The sequence below is a fragment of the Fulvia fulva genome, chromosome 1 (assembly GCF_020509005.1).
Source record: "Fulvia fulva chromosome 1, complete sequence".
Lineage (NCBI taxonomy): Eukaryota > Fungi > Ascomycota > Dothideomycetes > Mycosphaerellales > Mycosphaerellaceae > Fulvia > Fulvia fulva.
The window spans coordinates 5888485-5911469 of record NC_063012.1 but is presented as its reverse complement, the minus strand read 5'-3'; the positions used below and the strand labels follow the sequence as shown (position 1 = coordinate 5911469).

The 22985-nt window shown below is 55.3% G+C and overlaps 9 protein-coding genes across 9 annotated transcripts; 6 read left to right on the top strand and 3 right to left on the bottom strand.

The window, feature by feature from the left end:
* Positions 1 to 412: 412 nt before the first annotated feature.
* On the top strand, positions 413 to 3172 carry CLAFUR5_01130 (uncharacterized protein; the record flags this gene model as incomplete). The annotated part of the gene is made up of 6 exons (XM_047900278.1): positions 413 to 555; positions 606 to 1355; positions 1407 to 1667; positions 1760 to 1826; positions 1901 to 2071; positions 2141 to 3172. 6 exons carry the CDS (start codon positions 413 to 415, stop codon positions 3170 to 3172), a joined length of 2424 nt encoding a protein of 807 aa, XP_047756984.1.
* Positions 3173 to 3822: 650 nt separating this feature from the next.
* On the top strand, positions 3823 to 6868 carry CLAFUR5_01129 (uncharacterized protein; the record flags this gene model as incomplete). Its single annotated transcript, XM_047900277.1, has 4 exons — positions 3823 to 5366; positions 6000 to 6189; positions 6247 to 6506; positions 6574 to 6868. The coding sequence occupies 4 exons, from the start codon at positions 3823 to 3825 to the stop codon at positions 6866 to 6868; spliced, it is 2289 nt and encodes a 762-aa protein (XP_047756236.1).
* A 1526-nt stretch (positions 6869 to 8394) lies between these two features.
* Positions 8395 to 10518, top strand: CLAFUR5_01128 (putative feruloyl esterase B-2; the record flags this gene model as incomplete). The annotated part of the gene is made up of 1 exon (XM_047900276.1): positions 8395 to 10518. The coding sequence occupies one exon, from the start codon at positions 8395 to 8397 to the stop codon at positions 10516 to 10518; it is 2124 nt and encodes a 707-aa protein (XP_047756235.1).
* A 419-nt stretch (positions 10519 to 10937) lies between these two features.
* On the bottom strand, positions 10938 to 13697 carry CLAFUR5_01127 (Pre-mRNA-splicing factor cwc22; the record flags this gene model as incomplete). The annotated part of the gene is made up of 1 exon (XM_047900275.1): positions 10938 to 13697. One exon carries the CDS (start codon positions 13695 to 13697, stop codon positions 10938 to 10940), a length of 2760 nt encoding a protein of 919 aa, XP_047756232.1.
* Positions 13698 to 14152: 455 nt separating this feature from the next.
* Positions 14153 to 15801, bottom strand: CLAFUR5_01126 (uncharacterized protein; the record flags this gene model as incomplete). The annotated part of the gene is made up of 3 exons (XM_047900274.1): positions 14153 to 15304; positions 15354 to 15513; positions 15566 to 15801. The coding sequence occupies 3 exons, from the start codon at positions 15799 to 15801 to the stop codon at positions 14153 to 14155; spliced, it is 1548 nt and encodes a 515-aa protein (XP_047756231.1).
* Positions 15802 to 16271: 470 nt separating this feature from the next.
* On the top strand, positions 16272 to 18411 carry CLAFUR5_01125 (Maintenance of ploidy protein mob2; the record flags this gene model as incomplete). The annotated part of the gene is made up of 4 exons (XM_047900273.1): positions 16272 to 16294; positions 17266 to 17606; positions 17674 to 17788; positions 17841 to 18411. 4 exons carry the CDS (start codon positions 16272 to 16274, stop codon positions 18409 to 18411), a joined length of 1050 nt encoding a protein of 349 aa, XP_047756234.1.
* A 903-nt stretch (positions 18412 to 19314) lies between these two features.
* On the top strand, positions 19315 to 19974 carry CLAFUR5_01124 (uncharacterized protein; the record flags this gene model as incomplete). Its single annotated transcript, XM_047900272.1, has 1 exon — positions 19315 to 19974. One exon carries the CDS (start codon positions 19315 to 19317, stop codon positions 19972 to 19974), a length of 660 nt encoding a protein of 219 aa, XP_047756233.1.
* A 212-nt stretch (positions 19975 to 20186) lies between these two features.
* CLAFUR5_01123 (Ubiquitin-conjugating enzyme variant MMS2) lies at positions 20187 to 20778 on the bottom strand (the record flags this gene model as incomplete). The annotated part of the gene is made up of 4 exons (XM_047900271.1): positions 20187 to 20327; positions 20385 to 20510; positions 20571 to 20650; positions 20706 to 20778. 4 exons carry the CDS (start codon positions 20776 to 20778, stop codon positions 20187 to 20189), a joined length of 420 nt encoding a protein of 139 aa, XP_047756228.1.
* Positions 20779 to 21141: 363 nt separating this feature from the next.
* CLAFUR5_01122 (uncharacterized protein) lies at positions 21142 to 22790 on the top strand (the record flags this gene model as incomplete). Its single annotated transcript, XM_047900270.1, has 2 exons — positions 21142 to 21301; positions 21355 to 22790. The coding sequence occupies 2 exons, from the start codon at positions 21142 to 21144 to the stop codon at positions 22788 to 22790; spliced, it is 1596 nt and encodes a 531-aa protein (XP_047756227.1).
* Between the last annotated feature and the right edge of the window lie 195 nt (positions 22791 to 22985).

Genomic DNA, 22985 nt, shown 5'->3' with positions numbered 1-22985 from the left:
CTCATCCTAATGAAATCTTACCTCCCAAGAACATAGCATATGGCGCGCCCGAGCACGCTGCTGCAGACTGACGATTATGCTTGAGTAGGTAGACCGCATCGTCCATGTCCTCCCAGACCGCCGCAAGCGCCGGGTCGCGTCTGAATGGAACCCTGATGCGACACGTCTGCAGCTACACTTTCCCGCACGTCGGCAGGCAGCCATTCGGCTAAGGGGTGGCGCGTGCTTCTCAGAGCGTCCGACAGCTTCAAGGTTCCAAGTTCCATGTTCTCCATTCTCCCCCATGGAGGCACTGACTTCGCAGTACGCAGGTCTCCGCTGACAACGCAATGACAACGACAATGCGCGAGTTCAGGAGCATCACCTACGAACTGCTCGACGAGCTGGGCGAAGAGCACAGACTGGGTTGCAAATGCTGCAGATTCACGCGAGGTGTCGACCTGCCAATTCCGCGAAAGCTGACGCCAGAGACTTCTCGACCTCGATCTTCAAAGACTGGACCTCGCTGAATGCCCTTCTGAAGCGCTTCGAGCTCGTCGTTCAGCGGCGATGGATGTGAGTGCAAAACATGCGGTCCAAAGTCGCGAGCTTACCACAGAGCACAGGAAGAAAAGCTCCAAACAGCGACTAGAACTGCTTCTAAAGGCGTGGCCACGCATGTCACCCACACATCGACCGGATCTTTCCAATTTTCGTGACATGCAGAAGCAGGCATCGCGCGAGAAGACGTGCCGGTCTGAGGCCTATCTGTGGCCACACATCAACCTTGAAGATCTCCAGCAGCGCAACTTCCTCCTGCTGTTCCTCAATTCACGCGGACGCAACCTGCCTGAGACATTTCGTCTCGCCGACATCAAGTCAGCACACCTAGGTAATTCTTGGTTGCCCGATCTCGACTTGGCGACCGAGGCATGCCTCGAGGGCTATTGTTGCGAAGATCACTACCTCGCGGACAGCACGGGCCACGAGCCGCATCGCATGATGTTCGAGAAGAGACACTCTCCCAATGGCTACGGATTCGTGCTCGACTGTCGCTCTGTTCGACTCAAGTCGGGTCAGCATAAGCATCTGAGTCGCTGCCAGGAGGGTCTTCTCGCGTTGGAGATTCAACAAGAGACATATCGGTTCTTGCTTGCGTCTGCAAAGCTGATCCTGCACGATATCGAGCCGAGCATGTTCTTTCTCGCGCCACATCGACCCGAACCATCCGTGCCTCAGCTCGCAAAGCGCAACGAGTGGGCTTCGTTGGCGGGTCATACCATCCAAGCGCCCTACTGTATACCGCAGCGGCTGGATCTACAGCGTCTCAGAGGGCTAGCCATCGCACGGCGCTCGTCAGCGGAAGATCACGTTTGGTGAGCACGGTGTTTCTGCACTGAGTGATTACACCGCTGATGCATATATAGGATGCTGCGTGAGGACCCCGGCTTCTTCATGACCACTCTACGAGAGTGGATCGAGCACAATGGCACTTGTGGCTGCTCGACGGTGTGCGCTAGTTCCGCCTGTTGGAAGCGCGAAGCTGGCAATATGTCTACAAATGCGTTTGTGTCTTTCGTGTTATGGGACGACATTTACAGAAAGCTCAAGGCGATGCCCGACATTGAGATTCAGATGCAGCGCGCGGACGAAAAGCACGTTCGACTCGCTGCCAAGGACGAGGATATGTAAGTGCAGCGCGCTGTAGCCCGACTCTACAGCGATTGCTGAGATGTCACACGTGGTGTGACTCGGGTATAACTAATGCCGTTCTATCTAGGTGGATGGCGCTCATGGACATTTTATACAATGCCACCATGTTCTCGATTGACGTGCTTCGCGAAGGGGTACGTAGCTGAAGGGTACCAGGCATGCGCTGCACGATGTGCTTCTTGATTATTGCTAATAACTTGTCTGTCAGGTTCCAACAAGTCCTCGCTTGCGTAGTCGATACTACTGGCGCACGTTTGCGGAAGCCCAAGGCCGATGGGAACTGAGAACAGGCGCTCCGTGGCCAGTGCGTCGCGTAGACCAGCTGTTCTACTCGATCTTCACCCCGTCTCAGCGTTCTCTGCACGGTCTCAATGGCCTGGTGAGTACACTGCGGTCCCATTGACAACACATCATAACCAGGTTTTGGACTGACGTTGCTCCATGATAGGTACAAGAAACGCAATACATGCTAGAGACCGAGACTGAAGCGTCACACTACTTCGATGGTTGGATCACGGAGCATTTTTCCGATCTCGCGCTGCTCTCAGAACTTCAGCATTCCGTGGATGCGTTGGCACCTTGGTTCGATAAGAATAAAGCTGCTCGTTTTACAAGTCAAGCGGACCAACTCGTGTCTCGAACCCGGGGACTGACCGCGAAGCTGCATGGAGCCATTCCTCTGGTTTGCGATGAATTGACCATAGCTTGGGATCATGCCTACACAGCTTCCTTCGACTATCCTGCCGAGAAGGCTCCCACCAAGGCGAATGTTGATCAGATGCGGTCCGCCGAGCGCTGTCTGGACAAGTTCTGGAGCCAGGTTCAGAAAAGAGTGAGCTCAATGGTCAAGATCAGCCTAGAAAAAGTCCTTTTCAACAGGATGTTTGAGTCACGTCAGCTTTACAGGACGCCACCGTGGCAGAAGCCCGTCCAACCTCCTACACCAGAGTGCACGCCCCCCAAGACGACCGTGACAGCCGATCCACCAAGCGCCACTCTGCAGCATACCTCGGCTGGGTCACAGGAATCAGCTGAGGTGACACTGACCAGAGGCAAACAAAAGATCAAGACTCGTGGACAACCAGCAGCACCAGATCCTCGCATGATCATTGCGGATGATGCGGTGGTGGCCCAGCACAGAGTCAAACTTCCCAAGGAAGTGCACAAGGTATTCTGTGCCTTGCTGCCATCCACAGTCGATGTCGCTCAACAAAGATTCGAAATCGGCTGGGAGGAGATGTTATTTGCTTTCGATCATATCGGCTTAGAGCCAGAACAGCTCCACGGATCGGCTTGGATTTTCAGACCACGACCAAGAGAAGAGTGCAAAGTCGAGCTTCGCCGCAGCATCCAGTTCCACGAGCCCAAGGAATTGCGGCGAGGTGCAAAGATTCCCCGCCCGATGGTGAGACTGTACGGGCGGCGACTCAAGCACGCATATGGCTGGACATGTGCGGAGGACTTGTTCGAAAGCGAATAACGGCGCCAAGCAGGATCTTGAACGCGTGGCATGGGATCCCAATGCTACCCAGGAACATCAGCATCATCGAACCCGGTCGCACGGGGCTTCACGCGGAGTGAGTCGATGAAGTCAGCGCGCTTGGCTCCTGATACTCAGCGTCCTCATGGGGGCTGTGCAAAAGGGAGCAGTGCGAACTGGAAGTCAATTGCTCGGGAGAACTTCTCCGATCAGTCTGTTAGCTCAAAAGATCGTCTTTGTGCACGAGTAATGTTTACGATTCATCATCTACGGACGTCAATATCGTGGTTGTGCTGTTTCACTTTCAGCTTGTCAAGGATGTTCGCATTCATCAGGGTCAGGAGCGGGCCAAGCTTTTCGGGTTGTGCCTGCCGATCTTGTGATCTAAGCTTAGAACAGCAGGTACGCGTCACGGGTCGAACGACCGTCACCTGCCCGAGTGACTAGTGAGTCGCAAAAGCTAAGCCTTGCGGCGGCCCTTTCGATCATTTCACTTCGTTGCCTTGTCTCATCCTCCACCACGCGATGCACTCAATCCGTCCTCTCCCTATTCGTCTCTCATTCACCCTCAAGTGCGATTGTTGGTGGTGCGAAGTAACTTGACACCACTCCTACGGCAACCATCCAAGCCGAACACCACAACCATCGATATGCTGGACGAGAATCTACCCGCCTTCTTCCTCAAACCATCGAGCACGGGGAACACCCACCATCGTGACATCCTGTTATCACACCATGGCAGCGATCCAGCCCCGAGTTATGCTCTCCACAACGCCGATCCGGCATCTCCATTACCGGCGCACAAGAACTGCTATGCGGTCGCTCTGTTCGATGCATATAATCCAGAGGTCTTATTTGGGGAAGTCCTCGCGCGGCCGACGTGGACCCAGCCTTCCTTGTCCGCTGAAGAACTGCGCAGGAATGGTGGTGTTCCGCCAGCTCCACAGCCCATTCTTCCTAGTGAGTTCGTGATCCAGCTGTACAACCCGGACCAGCAGATTCGCATTGAGATAAGAGAAGGCAAATGGGGTGCATCGGATTCATATGAGTTCTCCATGCCGCAGAGCACCTTTCGAACACCGTCCGGGGCCAATATCGATCGTGGTCAGAGTGATCCGGCAAGCCTGGCAATTACACCAAAGCTTTTTTTCTCGTGGCGGAAAGAAAGCAAGCTGAGCAAGGATCTGACCTGCTTCATGACCGGTTCCAGTACCGACAGGCAGACTAAGAAGAAGTCGAAAAGAGATCCAGACATAGCTGTGGCGTTGTGGAGGCAGATGCGAGAGCTCACTCTCTACGAGCCGAACATGCAGAGATTGGAACTGGAAGACCCGAAAGGACTGGAGGTGGTCATGTTGTTGAGCGCAATCGTGATCAAAGATGTGTACTTTGCGAGCAGGGACAGTCTGCGAGATGTGTTCAACATAAGCGACATGCCGAACGAAAGAAAGCTATCAGGGGGCGGCAGGAAGCTGTCGAATGCTCAGCATACTGTGAGCATAGTGGGATTACCCGACCCTCTTGGCCATCACCCGCTTCCTCTGCAGCAAATGTCAGGAAGCAGTAACGATGCTGCGAGAAATTCTCTGCCGAAATTGCAGACTGCTCCAGCACATGCTCTCACCGCTCCCAACGTGCCCGCTGCCGATGCTCGTGCCCAATGGGAGATTGACGCCGAGACAGCTCGACTTCGAGCGCACGCCGAAGCAGAGGCCAAAGAAGAACGGCGTAGGCGGCGTGATCGCGAAAAGACCGAAGAAGCTGAGCGAAAGCGACTTCAGCGGATGGTGGAGGAGGAAGAGAAGGCGGCGCGGCGAAAGCAGGCAGAGGTTGAGAAAGAAACCGAAAGACTGCGCAAACAATACGGTGTTCAGCCCCTGCCTCCTCAAGCACAGCCGGTCCGCCCAAATACCGGGAACGTTAGACAGCGGCCTGTGCAGCCATTGCCGCAGAGGTCACAGGTCAACTTCGCGTCTGCGGCCCAGCCGATTAGGCCGCAGCGTGGGGGCAATGGGCTGTATGTGCAGAATAGTGCAAGTAGCAGCGCAGTCATGATGAGTGGAGCTAACGGGGCTGCAAGTAGTAACGTGCCTGGGACCAAGCCGAAGCCGAAGAAGAGCTTCTTCGGGCTCAGAAGCCTCAGCGATGATGCAGAGGACAGGAAGAAGCTAAACAAGAAGGGCAGCGCAATGTGGTAGCCCATGGCGCTCCGGGTGATTGACCTGCGATTAGCGAGGCGTTATGGGCAATACGATTTACGAATTACAACCTCTTGTCAATACAATGCTTCAATCAACATGAATGCCGTTGGGTTTGGGCACGATAATATCTGCAGCCCAGATCTACATAATCCTGTCACATGCCTGCCATGCAGAAGCACTGATCATCCAAGGCCGTGGATGCCTGTGGATTACACCGTGGAAAGGACATGGCTCCGGCGCAATCCACAAGAAACACAGGGCCGGGAAAAGGTTGTCAGAGCTCCCGTCCACGCCGTCCTCCACAACGCGTCCGGCTCCAGCTCATCGACATCTCACAAAACCACGATCTCGACCTTGACTCCTTCGAGCATTCTCCTATACTGAACTGCCTCCGTAGCTCTGCATGCTCTGTGGTACCTTGTATCGACAACAGTTCGCTCCCACTGTATTGTCTTCCAGCACCTCATTACCCCGCCATCGAATGTTTCATACCGCCAGCCTTCCCGTTGAACGCCACCAGCCTTTGGGACATCGCCATACATAAGACGCGGCGGTGGAGCATCCAGACCTGCTCACCAGCACTCTACAGCCTCATCCAGTTCATTCAACTTCTTACGCTCGCTCAGCTACTCTGTCACCATGTTCAACCCACTCGATCGTCGCGCGAAAACCGCGCCTTCGCACTACCCCCGCGTGCCCTTCCACTCGATCCGTTTCTTCCAGCTGCTTAGCAGTCTTATCGTTGGGGGCATCATGAGCTATTTCATTTGGCACTTGACACACGACCACTGGCAGACGCCTTGGACTTTCATCTTCGTAGGTCACGGCAAGAACACCGATGCAAGAGATATTGGTACTGACCGTTGCGCACAGTTGACCGGCGCCAGCCTCTTTTCAATCGCAGCACTGAGTGTGACTATCCTGTTGCATTGCTGCGTTGGCTTGAATCCGCGGCTGAACTTGGCCGCCAATGGCTTCTTGTTCGTGCTATGGGGATTGAGCTGGTGTCTTCTGACATGGTACATGTCTGATACACTGGCCAATATGTGCGACATCGAACACTGGAACGAGCAGGTGGGCATCATGGTTTGTCGGATATACAAGGCATTGTTCACCTTCACATTGCTTGGGTTGTAAGTTGTCATCCGAGCACACCTCTTGCACTGGATGATAGGACAAGCGAGATCTGACAAACGATAGTGCATCCACCATCGCAGCATTCGCTCTGGACATCTACGTCTTCCGTCAGCAGACTCGACGCGGAGTATACCAACTACACGACCTCGATAGCAAGCAGCGGCCTCAGGGCAGCTATGGAGCGAGTGTTGTCAACGAGCCAAGAGAGAGCGAAGCATGGGAAGCACCGAGAGTATCGATGGGGCCTTACATGGAGGATGCAAGGAGGCAACAGCAAGGCTACGCGATGCCAGACAATCAGTTCGAGTATGATGCTGGCTATCATGGGCATGGAGTTCAGAGAACGTATGGAGTATGAGGCACAATGAGACAGACTTGTGACCTTCCAGCGCTGGGCGTTATGGTGTATAGACAGCGAGGACAACGGTGGTACTGAATGGCCGCTTTGATAGCGGTCAACATGTGTTGCATCTCACAAGGTTCTAGACGAAAACAGTACGTCACGAGTGGCGTCCACCTCACTGTGCATGCTCGTAAGGCGCAACCACGGAAGGAGTGCCGTGGCCTGCAGTCTCTGTCTGGTATACGACTGCCAATAATACGATGTGGGTCAAGACAACACGAAAGCAACAAGAGCAAGGCGGTCAAGTTGAGGTAGTGCAGTACCGCCTGGCCCTTGCAATGGCTTGAAGAAGACAACGTTGGGCATTGCACCGTAGGCTATGGGATTTGTGGCACTGTCGCTTCCAGACGTGAGCAGTACATCTTTGTCGGACGGCTCGTACGAAGTGTTGTTGCCCTACTGGAGACGGCGCTGACGTTTTTAGCGACGTCCAGTCACTATAGACAATGTGCTCCAGGGTTGGAAGCGGAGGATGGTGCGGCTGGGTTAGAATAAGGGGCTGGTATGCGAACTCCACATCTCTGACTCTTCTCCAATTTCTGTTAATCTACTTCATGCAAGGTGGGAAAGCTCGTGTACAACAAGACATTGTGCTGCATGTGCTACGCTCGATGTTTGGGAGGAGGCGTGGCTGAACAAGCAGCGACCAGCCTCTGTTGTGCGGCAGGTTTGTGCGGCAGGTTTGTGCGGCAGGTTTGTGCGGCAGGTTTGTGCGGCAGGTTTCGTACAGAACTTCAGCTCATCAACGGCGACGGCGGCGACGATAAGGCAGCCTGCTAATAATAAATTATAATACCTCCTACCACCCTGCCCTACCGTGTGCACTGCCACTGTGCACCGAAGCGACCCATGGGCCCGCTGTAGTCGCGCGCTGGACAGAAAAACAAAGATGCCGCCAAGCGTCGTGGTACTCCGCCGTGGCCGTCCCGATGACCCCGAACATGCCGACTTCACGCAAGCCCGAGATGATACATGATACATGTACCGATCACGCCCACCACCCATTGCAGTGTTGCCTGCAGCCATGTCTGAGACCCCAACACCCCAACATCGCAAGCATCATCGTCTTGCTGCTGTGCCGGCCTGACACCCAAGGTAAAGTGACGCTGCCCGTTCGTGCGACCAAACGCACCGTGCATCAGGACATGGCCGGGACAAAGTGGAAACAACGCAGCATCCTGGTCGCCTTTCGCCTTAGCTTGAGTGCATGTCTGCAGGAACCCGCTATGCGATACCACATGCGGACACTCGCATGCACAAACGACCAACATCCCTCCCTCCTGCTACAGCCCCTTCGTCTCCTCCACGCCCCTCGAACCGTGCACGCGGCTGCAGCTCGGTCAAGCGTCATGACGCTCAAAATGCATGTCGTCCCTCCTCCAACCATCTTGTCCTTCCGTTGCGCGCAATCCTTTGCTCGACGGACTGCACACCGTTTCTTCCTTTCGTTTGCACTTGTTATTCATTGGTCGTTAGTCGATATGCGCTTCGACGTTCCACTCGTTTTCTCTGCTTGCTTGGCTGCGGCCTCCTCTGCAGGGATACCTCGCGACGACCAGCCTGCTGTTGCCAGCCGCACCGGCGCCTTCCAGCTGCTTAGGGACCAGATAGCGGAGATCGAAGAGGCTCTGCGTCACGCCCTTGAGGAGCTCGCTGGCATCTATAATGGACAGCTCCCGCCTACCGACCCTCCTTCACGAGCCCCATCGACTTTAACCTCTAGTACTTCTCTTAATACACAGACCGCTGCCAACCAAGTCTCCTCTTCGATCGACGGTTTACTTTCAACCCTTCAAGCCGCCACTTCCAGCCTTGCTTTCGCAACCCCTGCCCATTCTTCTTCCATCACACCAACGAAAGCAGCATCCACGACGTCTAAAATCGAGTCGACCTCTACTTCCACTAGTAGCTCTGCAGCGAGCTCGACGGCGAGCACGGAGTCAATGGGCTCAACGAACTCGACACCGTCGACCAACGGCACAACCATGGCAGCCACCAGTTGTGCGGGATTGTGCTCGCAACTTACATTCCCTTCGAATCTGGCTGCCTCTCCGGTATCTTGTGTACCATACGCTGCGAATGAGACCATCACGATTACTGGTGGTCAACGAGACGTCACTTGCGGCACAACCATCACTCCCGAGATTGACCTTTGCCGTGTGGTATTGACAGTCACCACAAGTCCAGAGTCTGAGGTCTACATGGAAGTATGGCTTCCCGACGGCGACAGCACCTGGAACGGACGCACCATGAGCACTGACAACTCTGGTGTCAATGGCTGCGTTGCTTTCGATGACATGCAGTACGTTACAGGCATGGGTTTTGCAGCCATAGGTGACAATGGTGGTCACAACTCTTCTTCTTTTGACGGTTCCTGGTTTCAGGGCTCCAATGAGTTGATTTTGGACTGGGCGGGTCGTGCACGACATGCTTCGGTTGTTGCTGGAAAAGCAGTCGTCAACCAGTTCTACGACGAAGAAGCAGCATATTCGTACTATATCGGCTGCTCTGCCGGGGGCTGGCAGGGAATGAAGTCAGCTCAAGCTTATCCCGAGGACTTTGACGGCATCATCGCAGGATCGTCTGCCACCGACTTCAACCATCTGCAGGCATGGAGTGGTAGATTTGTTCAGCTTACAGGAACTGGCACCAGCGATGCTAGGTTCTTGACCCAGAATGACTGGGTCACCGTTCAGTCAGCCATCTTGGCTCAGTGCGATGCGCCTATCGATGGTGTGGATGATGGGATCCTGGAAGACCCGACAATCTGCGACTTCGACTACACTGTACTTAGCAACTCCACCTACGGCTTGACTGCCACTCAAGTCGACACTGTCCGTAAGGTCTTCACTGAGCTTTACGACGCCGAAGGCAACCTCCTCTTCCCGGCACTTCTCCCGGGCTCGCAAGTTGATGCGTTCCGCCTTGGCCAGCTCTCGGGTTCAGTTCAAGCCATCTCCGAGGACTGGTACAAGTACGCAGTCGTGAACGACAGCAGCTGGGATGCTCTCGATATGGACCAGGCCGACTACGCCGAAGCAGACCAGCTCGATGCCTACCACGGCCATGTCTCCGGCTACGATGGTGACCTCAGCGCTTTCCAGTCTGCTGGCGGCAAGCTCCTGATGTATCATGGCATGGCAGATCCTCTCGTCTCCGAGGGTGTTGCGCAGCGCTACTATCTCAAGGTCGCTCAGACTTTGGGCATCGGCAACAGCGGTATGGACGAGTTCTTGCGTCTCTTCCGCATCAGCGGTATGGCCCACTGCGGTGTCGGCGGCATCAGCGGTGCCGGCGCATGGATGTTTGGTCAGAACGAAGCCGCCGCCGGCGCCTCGGTCAACGTCATTGATGTTCTTCAGGACTGGGTCGAAAGAGACTCTGCACCGGAAACGCTCCGTGGCACCAAGTTCTGGTACGATACCGAGTCTCTCGGCATCCAGTTTGAGCGTGACCACTGCCGCTTCCCATACCGCACGACCTATCGTAGCGGCGACTACACTCAGCCATCGTCCTGGGGCTGCGACCTCATCGCCGATTGGCAGGAGTGTGGCGTTGGTGCCATGCCACGTTTGTGTAATGTCGATGGCAGTTTCGACGCGTAGACTGATGTCGGGCCAGGCAGCATTGTGCTGATGTGATGAGTGATGTTCAGGTTCTTGTATATAGATTGTGACCAAAATTACAGTATGGATAAATTGGGGGGGGGGGGTATAGATAGGACTAGATGTAATCAGCAATGCACGACAGCTCGATGTGACCAGATCATTAGTGCACACCCTACCGTACCATTCGTCCCTGGATTGGCAGTGAGTGCCGGGAGAGATCAGGCCATGAGCGCCGTCATTTCTGGGGTGCAGCAACTCAGGAACACTCGAAGTCACCAGGAGGTACTACACTGGCGAAAGTATCTTGTTTCGGTCTGGATCTGACCTGGCTATCTGTTCCTTCGCCAAGAAATACATGTTCCCAGTCTTCTAAGACGCGAGTCTGTACCCCTTCTTCCATCCACGTCACTAGCCTCCTAGCGACGCGTGCCTCCACTGCTGCCCATCAAGCCTCTTCGGCTAGGATGGATATGAGACAATTCGTCCTCGGGAGCCTTGAGCGCTGGCTTTTGTGTCTTGCTTGGCCGAGGTTGGTTCCTACGTGGCGGAGATCTTGACCGTACCGACTCGGGACTGCTGGTATTTCTCCTCCTCTTGGGAGCTGGTGCACGCCTTGGTCGCGAGCAGGATCGAGATGGCGAGCGGGAGCCATAGCTGTCAACGCTTCGACCTCTCGTGCTGGGCGGTGGTAAGCGAGCTGTTGCTGCACTACCTTTACCCCGAGGTGGGGAGACAGAGCGACTGGCTGTGCGACCTCGCGGTGGTGATCGGGAGATAGCAGGTGACGTTCTGCGTCGAGGCGGAGTAGGAGATCTGGAGTAAGAATTGTCCCGCCGGCGACGCCTTGGTGGCGGACTTCGTGACACACTGTTTCGCTTGAGTGCTGGGTAAGACGTTGAACGGCGTCTTCGCACTGGAGAGCGTGAAGGCGAGCGAGCGTTCGCGTTGCTTTTCTTCGGGGGAGGAGAACGCGAGTAGCTTCGACCTCTGGCAGCATGCCTTGGTGGAGTCCGTGACCGTGACCGTGACCGTGACCGTGACCGTGACCGTGGCCGTGACCGTGACCGTGACCGTGACCGTGACTGTGACCGTGAGTCTGATCGAGACGAATAGCTCGAGTAGCTACTGTAACTACTGGCACTCTCGCTGCGTCCTCTGCTGCTGGGTGTAGGACTCTTGGCCGGTGGCAGTGGCACTGGTGCTGGCTTGGGTGCGTTCTTCAACCACTCTCGCATGCCCTCAGTCAGAGGACCCATGCCGATGGCCGTGAAGAAGTTGATGCTGAAACGAGTGTTCTTCGGGTTGTCGATTGGAAATATGCCTGCTAAGGCTGGTTGCAGGGCATCGTCCATGAAGCGCTCTTGCAAAGACTTCATGCCAACGCCCTGTGCAAGTTCCTCGATCAAGATCTTGACAAAGATACGACTAGAGCTTGTCGTATCTTCCTCGTTCAGTTTGACCACATGGAAGACGTGCCAGCCGATTGCATCAGCAGACAGGAGATGGCCAAAGAATTGCGCAATAATTCGAAGGCGGTTCGTTTCGTACCGGTGTATGGTCTCGTAATATTTTGTGAACATATCCTGGAAAAGGTCCAGCCACAGGCGATTCAGCTTGCAAAAGCGTTCACCGATGAGCCCAAAGAATTTGTTGAAGGTACGCTCCTGACTGCAACATTCGATGATCATGGAGGGAAGCTCGTCCTCGCGGCCAGTAGGTAAGCTTATACGCATCAGCTTGTGGCACGCTTCCTCAAAGGTGCCCGATGACATGATGGTGAGATAGATCGAACGGCGCAGGTTTACCAGGTCCGTATTGGATTGATCCTTGATCTCCAGGGCCTTCTCCGCAGCGTCTTCTTCGTCTTCTTCGCTGCTCTCGTCCGAGCCATCTTCTTCATCTTCTTCATCGCTGCCTTCAGCTTCGCCAAGAATTTCTGCCTTCAGCTTGCGATACGCCTCTTCGTTGGCCTCGAAATCAGAGTCGAACTTGAAGATGTTCAAGCCGTCTTCGGTAGTCAGCTGGTCATCCAGTCCAGGCCGATGCGTGATCTGGTCCTCTTCTTCGACGAGATCAAGCTCTTCGCGCACAGCTGGATGGTCTTTGTACTTGTCCTTTCTGATCTGGAACAAGACTTCGATCATGTATTGCTCTCGCTTGTCAATGTCACCTTCATGCAGAATGCTTCTGAACTGATCGTACACAGCAAGTGCGATCTGTGAGTTCATCTCCTCAATGTGTTGACCGACCTCCTTCATGAGCCCTACCGCGATCTCCACACTGTCGTTTGTCGGCTTGTGAAGCAACAGCAACAGCATCTGAGCAGCAAGCATCTCGTGGGCGACTTGCTGATTGATTAGGTGGGCTATGAAGGTCGTGCTGCTATGACATACACTCTTGTCGTTGCGCTTGAAGGCTTTGCGGAACTGGATGATCAGTCTGTTGATCAGAAGCTCGCCGACTTGAGGCAGTTTCGTGTTGACGATAGCCACCATGGCGGCAAAAATAGGGGTGAACGGCAAGCTGGCAGCCTGCGCCTTCATGATGCTTCTGCAAAAGAGGCCTCTGCCTCGGACGAGGTTCTCGTTAAACAGCTCAGGCACGATGTGTTTGATGTTGGAGGCGTTGACCTTATTGATCAGGCCGTTGATCGACTTCTTCAGCGCTTCCCATGCCATGCGCTGGTACTCTTTCGAGGTTTTGTCGGTGATCTGGGCCTGGAGGGCTTTCAGTCGGGCCGGTGGAATGTATGTGCCTCCTGATCGCATGTCGAGCAGTCGATCGTACTCTGCCTTGGCCGCGGCCTGCTTCTCGGCGTCGGTGAGCGGTTTCGCGGGTTTGATGTCTGCCTCTTCCCGCTGCCGCAGTTCCAGCTGCCGTGCTCGTTCCCTGGCCCGCTCGCGATCGACATCTCGAGGGAGCGGTCCAGTCCCATTCCCAGTCCCAGTCGCTCGCCCATTCCGTGCTGCTGTGGCTGGTGAACGTGAGCGTGAGCGTGATCGTGAACGTGACGGCGAGTGAGATCGTCGTCGCAGCGCTGGGGCCTCGCGGCGTGGTGATGGTGAGCGCGATATGAAACTTCGTTTTCGCGAGCTTTCGGCTGCTACAGACTCTGCCGCCGCGTCGCCAGGCTCCGGTGTTGGCAGTCGCACAGCCGACTGGATTTTCGCCGCCATGCTCGTGACGTAGGGGTCGTCCTGTCTGCGCAGATGCGCGAGTCGCAAAGATCGAAGGCAGCTGGAGCTGGTTCGGAGAATGCAGATGTATGGGCAGGTGCCGGTGTGGCTTCAAGCAGAATTCTGAACATGAGCGAAGTTGACTGCTCGTTACGCGAGTCAGCCCAAACGCGGAAGGTCGCCCGAGGCACTTCCCGTCTCCATTCACTACGATACATGTACGTGTAGCCTCTGCCACAAAGCTAAGCAAAACGTTCACTCTGCAGAGAAAGATGACACCGTACAGACCACTCCACAGAGGAACATGACACCGTACATAGACGGCTGCCAGAATCGTTTCGAAGGCTTTGGACAACGTCGCCATCGTCGCTACTGACTCCAGCTGATGCAAGCCCGATGCTACCTGTGTTGCAAACGCCACGCTAAATCTTACAGATACATGATACGCTCACGGTTCAATCTTCATCGTCGTCGTCGACGATGCGGCGCTTCTTAAGCCGTGGCTGAGGCACATCATCATCGATCTCGCCCTCGGCGTCTGCGTCCTCCTCAACGCCGCCGCTATTCTCAGCAGATAAGGCCGGCCGTGCCCGGTCTCGTTTTGGAGTTCGCTCTCGTGCTTGCTCGACAATGCCGTCATCAGGATCATCCTCGTCCTCGACCTCTTCTTCCTCATCGCTGGGTGCGACGAAGTCATCCTCCTGATCGTAGCTGTCCTCCTTGGTGAAGCGCTTGCGGCCATTGTCTTCGTCCTCGCTGTACTCGCTGTTGCGACGCCGTCTGGGCTTCGCACGTGTCTTCCCTGGTCCTGCTTTGCCGCGACCACCCTCCAATTCATCGTCCTCGAGCATGCCGACATTGAGCCCTCCGTGGCGGCTGGAGGACAATCCCGAGCGACCAAGCGTACGATCCGTGCGTTCCCGCTCCCGCTCTTGCGCGTTCTGCAACTTCTTCCGGTTTCGCATCGCCTGCCGCTCCGCCACCTCTGCCTGCTTCCTTTGCAGTTCTGGATCAACCTCGGTAGCCTCGAGCGTGCCAGTGGCTCCCCCAACCTTTGTGGCGTTGGCTGCATTTGCAAGAGCCGCCTGCAGCTTCTCGATAGCGTCATCCTCGCCAGACTCCGTCTGTCGGATCTGGAGCCCAGCAGTCACTTTGTGCGTGACACGCAAAGCTTCTGCTTCTTGCACCGGTACGATGAGATATGTCCAAGCATCTCTGCTAAAGTCGTACTTCTCGCCATCAGCTGCACCCTGTCTGCCGCCCTTCTGTCCCCGCGTGCTGACACTGATCGGCGTGGGCATGATCGGATTACGCTGGGGCGGTGCGAGTGGGTTGCCGTCGATCTCGTACTGGGTGTTTGGATCTGACGCAAGTTGTAGAGTCAGTGACCCATCGGACCATCTATTGATGCGGGCATTGGATTGTAGTTCGGCCGGGTTCGAGGGTGAGTGTCGCCAACGCATCGTGGTCAGTGCCGTGTTGTATGCAGAGAATGCTGCTGTCGGCACAGCCTTGGAATGATGTTCGGTCGTGGGGGGCTGGAAGGTCGTTGTCTGCCAGGCTTGGGGTTCTATCGACATGAATGGCGGAACCTTCATAAGGTACATCTGCGAAAGTCAGCGAGGCTTCGAGTGGTCATAGCCCATCAATACGCACCTCGCCGTCACTGGGTTCTGGGACTGCTTGGCGAGAGAGCTCGACATCCATCGCGACGATCTCCTTCTCTTCGAACTGCTGGGCGTCATCTTCCAGTAAACGATCTGCCCTGCCCTCATCGTCTCCAGAATCGAGCTCTGCGTCGTCGAGGTGCCGTTTTCTGCGACCGTCAGTACTATGCACGCGCAGCAAAGCGTGGCTCTTCTACATACGAGGGCTGTTCAGGCTGTTGTCCTGGCACATCGTCATCGTCGTCCCCAAACAGATCGTCTCCAGCTTGTTCCTCCTCGCCTTCTGCCTCTGCGTCGGCGACTTTTCTCCGCCCTGAGGTGACCGCGTCCTCGTCCTCGCTGCCCACATCGTCGAGCCCGTTCAAGACATTGTCGGCTGCGGCTGATTCAGCTCGAGCCTGGTCTTCAGCGGGTGAGCCGGAAGGTTCAGCAGACATGTCGCGTGGTCACAGAGCAGTCGCGCAAGTCTACACCTGCGCTCGATGTCGCGCTGGATCTGATGCGCTTGTGGAGGTGAAGGGTGTACAGCGAGCGTAATTGTTGAAGAGGCACCGGCATGTGCGAGGAGTGGGACGGAGGCGCCGAGGCAGAGATGGTGCAGTGAACCAAACGCAATGGCGCGACTGCTGCAAGCAAGCAAGCTTCATGTGTCGTTCGCGAGGTCCAAAAACGCGGCGCAAGCCACACTGTGGCGCGCCTCACAAACCTAAAACGCAAGCGAGAGTTCGGTTTCAGAAAGCGGACCCTGGAACCTCCTGAGCGTGGGCAAGTCCGAGCGGGAGGGCAACATCAGGTCGTCCCTTTCTCCTTGTTCAAAAGCACGACAGCACGTCGTGCGACAGCTCCAGCCCTTACACCTCTGCATCCGACCCTTGGCCCATACGCACCACGACGCTCCCCTCATAACATGTCGTCCTGGATGAACAATCTGTACGTGAATAGACTTTCCCTTTTGTCAAGTCGGTGAAAGTTGGGCGAAGCTTGGGGATGCATGAAGCTCGTCTCCGTTCGCTCCGCCACCTCTTCTCCTGGCAGCACTGGCAGCAATCACAACAACGTCTTCAAGTTTCAGGAGGACTCTCGAACTTTGGTGTAAAGGTACTGCTCCCAGCGACTGCTCCATGGACGGCCTCCCAATGGACATCTGCCCACCAGCCACGGATGGAAATCCCAACGGTCAAGTGGTTCGAGTTTTCGAACACTGTCGATAGACCATGCATAGACCCTTTGACGCGCTCATCACAGTGATGGTGCTGGACTCGATCTCGAATGGCACTGTAATCGTGGACGTGCCCACCGGGAGTGCACAGCGCCAAACACGAGAGAGCCCTCGCAGCTGTTGGCATGCTTTGACTATCCGGTGCAGCATTCAATACCCTCCAGGACTGTCGCTTGGTCGAGGGCGCTGCGACAATCACCACGCCTCATTGCTGGCGTGTCTTCGAGGCGCGATGCGGAGTGCCACAGCCAGCTGCGGGCAGCACAGGTCACCGTTTTGCACCCGTGTCAAACGAGAGCGACTTCGCCTAAGTGAAAGCAGACGCTTGAAGTGATGTTATGACATCAAACTGTCCGCGTGCCAATATTAGCGCCGTGTGAGGTTACGACTTCCACATATTCGATCGATAGCCAGGCTGGCCACTCCTACACCACAACAACACCGATATGAAGATCGGCAAATTCATCCCGGAGGATGCCACCGCGCTGTGCGCGCCACCGCTGGAGCGACTCGCCATCACTGCTGCCGATGAGCAAATACCACCGTCACCGGACAAGGAGGATCTGGAGCTGGCGCTGGAGCTGGAAGACCTGGAGCCAGACCCGCTGCTTGGACTGACATATAAGCCGCAAACAAAGCGGATATTTATGGCGCAGGCGTTGGCTAACGCTTTAAAACGCAGACGCAACTTGGGACGTGGACCCAGTCAGCAACGCTCGACCCCGAACCAGCAGCCAAGCGGCCAGCCACCAAGCCGTGGCGGCAATTCGTCACCATCCGCAAACAGCCCATCTTCACTCGCACCACCGACCATCCCAGCAACACCTGCATCTCCCTCACTCACGGTCCCGATGCAGAACAACGAGCAAGCTCATCAAGCCAACCAGGGCCACCAAGGCCCCAAGAAAAACCCGCCGTTCTTCTTCCGCGAAAAGCTCTGCGGCTTCATAGTCAAAGGCAACTTCATGACACTTGGCGCAAAGCCCCACATGCTCGAGGAAGGAGAGTGGATCGCTCATCAAGGCAAGTTGTATCCAGTCATCCGCTCTCACCTTCTCCTACATTGAAGTGCGAAGCTAACCGTTCACAGTGGTTGAGCAAAACCGTCTTCTTGGCGGCATGGTCAAGATGACGCAGACTGAAGATCGCAGTACCGGCGTCCCCGTTTGCAACGTGAAGGACTGTCCAACAATGTCAGCCGGCCCGTGAGTATCATCGTCGACATTGTAATCTTCACATCTAATCATGTCTGCATAGCGTCACCTGGACATGGATCGACACTCGCTCGCAGCCCATCAACTTACCGGCCCCGACCTACATCAAGCACATCCAAACATGGGTGGCTGGCAAAATTCAAGATGAGAGCCTTCTGCCAACCAACAACTTTCAGACTGCTCCGCCGCTCCCCGATCCGCAGCAGGTTGCGAACGATCCAAATCACTGGCTGGGCAAGAGCTCTGGCTTCCCGCAGCGCTTCGAGACAGAAGTCAAGATGATGTACAAGCAGATGTTTCGCATCTACGCCCACCTCTACTGGCAGCACTGGCTGCAGTTCTGGGATCTGAGCTCTCACACCCATCTCAACACCTGCTTCATCCACTTCATCAATGTCGGCAGAATCTTCGGCCTGCTCACCGAAAAGGACACCGAGGCCATGCAGCCACTCATCGACCTGTGGATTGCCCGTGGCGACATACCCCAAGTGAGTGTGAACGGAAATGTCGCCACTCCTCCTACTGCTGCTTCGACTACCACTACCGCCGCTCCTCCATCGGCAAGTGCAGCCAACACTCAGCCCCCAGGTGCTGCGCCCGGCTCCGTGTCTTGAGCTGAAAGAATGCAACATGGAACGACATTGGCAGAAGGATGAGAGCATCAGGTTCGGCGTCATAGGCATAAAGCAGGTGCCATCAGCATGAATGGAATGGATAGCATAGCATATGAACGCGAAAGGGATGGCACGAAGGAACGTGCATACACACGGAATGGGCCACTGAGGAAGAGACTGCGCAGGATCACGGTCAAGCTAAGGCACGGGTTGCTTAAGGCCACGGTCAATCAGGTACGAAAGTTACCATCGCTTGCAGCTTGCAAGTTTCCTGACTTCGAGGTGTTGGTCTCATGAGTTTCTGTGTTCTGTCGGTCATCGGTTTGTGCATGGCCGGTCATCGATTGTGCTGCACGGGACGACCGGAACGGCACTGTTGAAAGTTCGCCCGGCTCAAAAGACACCTCGGCTGTAAGAAATGTGCCGGCATGCACGCCAAACTCTTCTGGCGACGACGAATCGCGCGACTAACGACGAAAGGCGCTACCCGTCGCACGACCTGTATCCACGCGTACGGCCTTACACAGTGCGATGGTAATGGCGTCGCAACGTACACTGCTCACATCGCTGCTCGCGTCGCCGCCAGCGATACGAAGCGCACTTATCTCGGGATCCCTCCGGCCTGGCATGATCAGATCTTTGACGACGATATCATCACGCTGCGCAAGGACTCACAAATACACCGGACCCGCTGTACCAACTTCTGCTTCTCGTAAAAGTCAGCGCAGCCTCCACATCTCAGCTGCTTCCTCCGACACCACTCCCCCATCAGCCCCGAGGCCGAGTACTACATCACACGATTCCGAGCCGCAACATATATCTCAGCCTCGACCGCCCTCACGCATACGCCGAGCGCTCTTTACTTCCTCGCTTGTGGCACTAGTCTTTTTCGCAGGCTTTGGCATGGCTGCTGCACCAGTCGCTCAGGCTGTCAATGGCTTCATCAACCCTCCCACCGATGCCGAGACCCTCGATCTCTTCCAACCGAGCACACAGAAATCAGCTGAGATCAATGAGTACATTGTCAAACACCCACTATCTCAGAGGCTGCGGCAGCAGGAAGGAATGGTGGAAAGCCGACCACACATGAAGATTCCTCCCGCTATGCGACCACACAATCTCACGGGAGGAACACTGTTGGGAGACAACAAAATCGAGGTCCCACCTCTCAACTTCAGTGAGAAAGAAGCAGACCTTCCTACGCTCGTACAGATATCATATCTTGGACCTGCATTGTGTGGACACCCTGATGTTGTGCACGGCGGCCTGTTGGCTACAATGCTGGACGAGGGATTGGCGCGTGCTTGCTTTCCAGCTCTGCCCAACAAGGTGGGTGTGACTGCTAGCTTGAAGATCGATTATCGCGTGCCATGTCCTGGCAGTAGCTACGTTGTCTTGAAAGCTCAAACCACCAAGGTGGAAGGACGCAAAGCATGGGTGAAAGGCTGGATTGAGCTGTTGGGCGAGGAGGATGGTGCTGGCACACCACTTGTGGAAGCAGAGGCATTGTTCATCGAGCCAAAACATGCCAAACAAATGGCGGGAGTGTATAGCACCACTTGATTTCGCAGTCGTCTGCGAGATTCCCTGCCATGCCAGCCTATTGTCAAGTGGCTAGACAAGCATAGACATAGAGTAGAGAGCACCTCAAACTGTCGTCCAAGATCCATGCTGCTGAGGAAGACCACTCCCTGCAGCATAACTCCGCGCCTGGGCCATGCTAGGACAAAATGGATCAATACTGCCGTAGACCGATGAAGGGTAGAAGGAGCCAGTTAGAAGTTTGTTCCTTCAGGTGGCTGAGGTAACTTCTTGTTCGCTGGTGCAGCCATGTATCGTCGGATCTCGATGAGCACCGTTTCCATGGTGAAGTCGCGCTTCCATGTGCTGAGTGTTGGAAGCTTCGTGAGGTCGACCTGTTGAGAGCGTCAACAACAATCGAGGCGAATATTTCATGACGCATTGGTTCCTACCTTGCCAGTACGCTGATCGAGGCACGGAAGGTTGACCTTGCTGATGAAAGTGACCTCTGGTGGTGAGTCTGGATAGTTTGATCCACATATGATCTTGAGGGAGTATATTCTGTTCTCGTGGACGCTCTGTAATGTAGCAATTCAGTATCTGCATCCTCGTGATCGACTGCAAGCACGTGAACGCACGTGGGGTGGACCAAGAATGGTGCCGTTCCAGTTGGTCATGAGAAGATCATCGCCCTCGTCTAGGCCGTACGAGCATGCCTCTATCCCAAGATCAGTGTCTATGCTTCCATCGTCGCCATATCTTGTAAGCCTGACCAGCACCCAAGCCTTTCTCGCCCTTCTCCAACTCCTCTAGCAGACGAAAGTTGCGCGGTACTTTCGCTCCCATGATGTCGCCTCTTGTCAGATGTGCTCGCAATCGATGGATTGGTGATGGCCGTATATCAGTGCACGCAGGCGGCGTTGTCGTGGAGAGGAGTAGCAACAGAAGCAAAAGATGTGCTGTCGTTTGTGAAGTGACGGCAGTGGTGCAGTGAACATCAATGTGTGTGTAGATCTAGTGGGGTGCTTGTGCTTGTCTCAGGGCAGGTTCAGACCCCCATCTGCATCTGCATCTGCATCGGCATGTGCCCTTCCTTGTCCTTCGCGCTGGCTTGCTGGCTTGATGGAGGATCCACTGCGTCAACGTGGGAGCCGCCAACATGTACAATGCGCAATCCTCGCGCACGTTCAATGCCTCCGTGCCGTGACAATGGCGGACCCAGACCCAACGTACTTTGAGGCGCTCGCAAAGGAGTCCCATCTGGACGTATTGCTGCCCCGAAGCCCAGACTTTGATGTTGTGAAGCTGCTCCGCGGTGGCTTGCCGGACGACATCTTTCGCGCTCCAGCGAGACGAAATCTGTTCTTCGGTATGGCCCGACGGCACTTCGCACAGCTACGCCTTACTGACGCAGCACGACAGACGAGCAGGCCAACATCGTCCTGGTCTTGCGAACATCGGAAGCGCAGGCCAGGCTCCAAGAGACTCTACCAAGTCTCGAAATAGTGCTGTCCGCTCACGCAACAGATGCAGTGCCTCAAGGGGGCGGCAACGCTGCCTCAGCTTCTGGAAAGCATGACCTCGACTCGAAGACTCTCGCTGCGGACACCTATGAACAGCTAGTCACTGTCGGGGACAAGGCATATGTCGTCTGGAGGCCATCGTTACGTCTTTCACGTCCTCGCGTCAGACTCCACCGACCGGCCATCTACTTCACTGCCAATCTGACGATCGCGAACGAGAATACGAGGGGCCTGCAGGGAGCGCATCCTGAATACTTGAAGAGCTTCGAGCCTTTGCCAGCAAATGTGCTTGAGCCGCTTCAATTCGACCCAGCACTGAAACATACAGGCCTCTCGCTACCTGAAAGCAGGATCACGAAAGTCGCACCACGCGCACCTCGTCTCCACGATGCCGTAAAGCCAATCCGAGGTGCAACAAGACGAGCCTTTCCTGCCGTCCTCGCACTTTTCACCAAGATTAGATATTCGTCACTTCCAGACGCCGTTGTCGCAAGCCTACACCTGGAAACCTCACGGATCATTGCAGGAGTAGTGACGATCAGCCGTGTTGCAGTCGAGGTCTCGCATGCCAAAGTCGAGCATTTGACAGCTTTCAACTTGCCGCTTGCGACTCAAGGTGGCGACGAAACGGTCGTGGTCTACAAGATCTACCGGGACACCAGGCATACTGCGCCAATCAACAATACCCAGTCCTTGTCGGTCACGGTGACCGCGAAAGCTCTCCTTGACCAAGGTTCCACGATCGACTTCGAGCTGAACTGGCAAGCACAGGTGAACTTAAGCACGCCTCAGGCGAGATCCGAGTATCACTGGTCTGGTCCACTGAGTGGCATGTCAGCGCACCAGCGAGGCAGCTCAACACAGTCAGGCTCCGGCACGATATCTTTCGAAGCCACCCAGAAGTCTACAGCAGACGAGAATGCAATCATGATCAGCATCTCAGGGCCTGCCACGGTTGCAAAAGACTCCGAATTTGCCATAGACCTTCAGTGCAGCAACCAATCCTCCAGGACAAGACGGTTTGTTGTCCTTGTGCTGCAACATCGCCAACCAAAGACCGCAAGCTCAACACAAGCTACAGCCGTTGATGCAGGACTTGTCGCGAAGATCTTCAGCGTGCCGCCATTGGAGTCTACAAAGCCACTGGACGTATATGTTCGATCTCCTGAATTCCGTGTCGGTCCTCTAGCATCAGGTGCTTGCTTCGAAGCGCAGCTGTGGTTTCGCACCGTGTCTACGGGATTGCTGAATCTAGGTACGGCGAGGATCCTGGACCTTGATACCAGGCAAGTCATTAATGTTCGGGAGCTCCCCGACATCGTCGCTTTGGGCTGACATGTGTTCCCGATGGATATACCCTGGGAATAATTTCGAAAAGCAACAGGGCTGACACGCGACACTGACCCGACTTCCACCTCGGCAAAGACAGACCCGGGCATCCCCACAGCTCCACTATCGTATCGTTGCTCACGACTCGCAGGACAACTTGTCCTGCAACTTCGCACTGTGCAGTGTTTCCTCTGATCAATC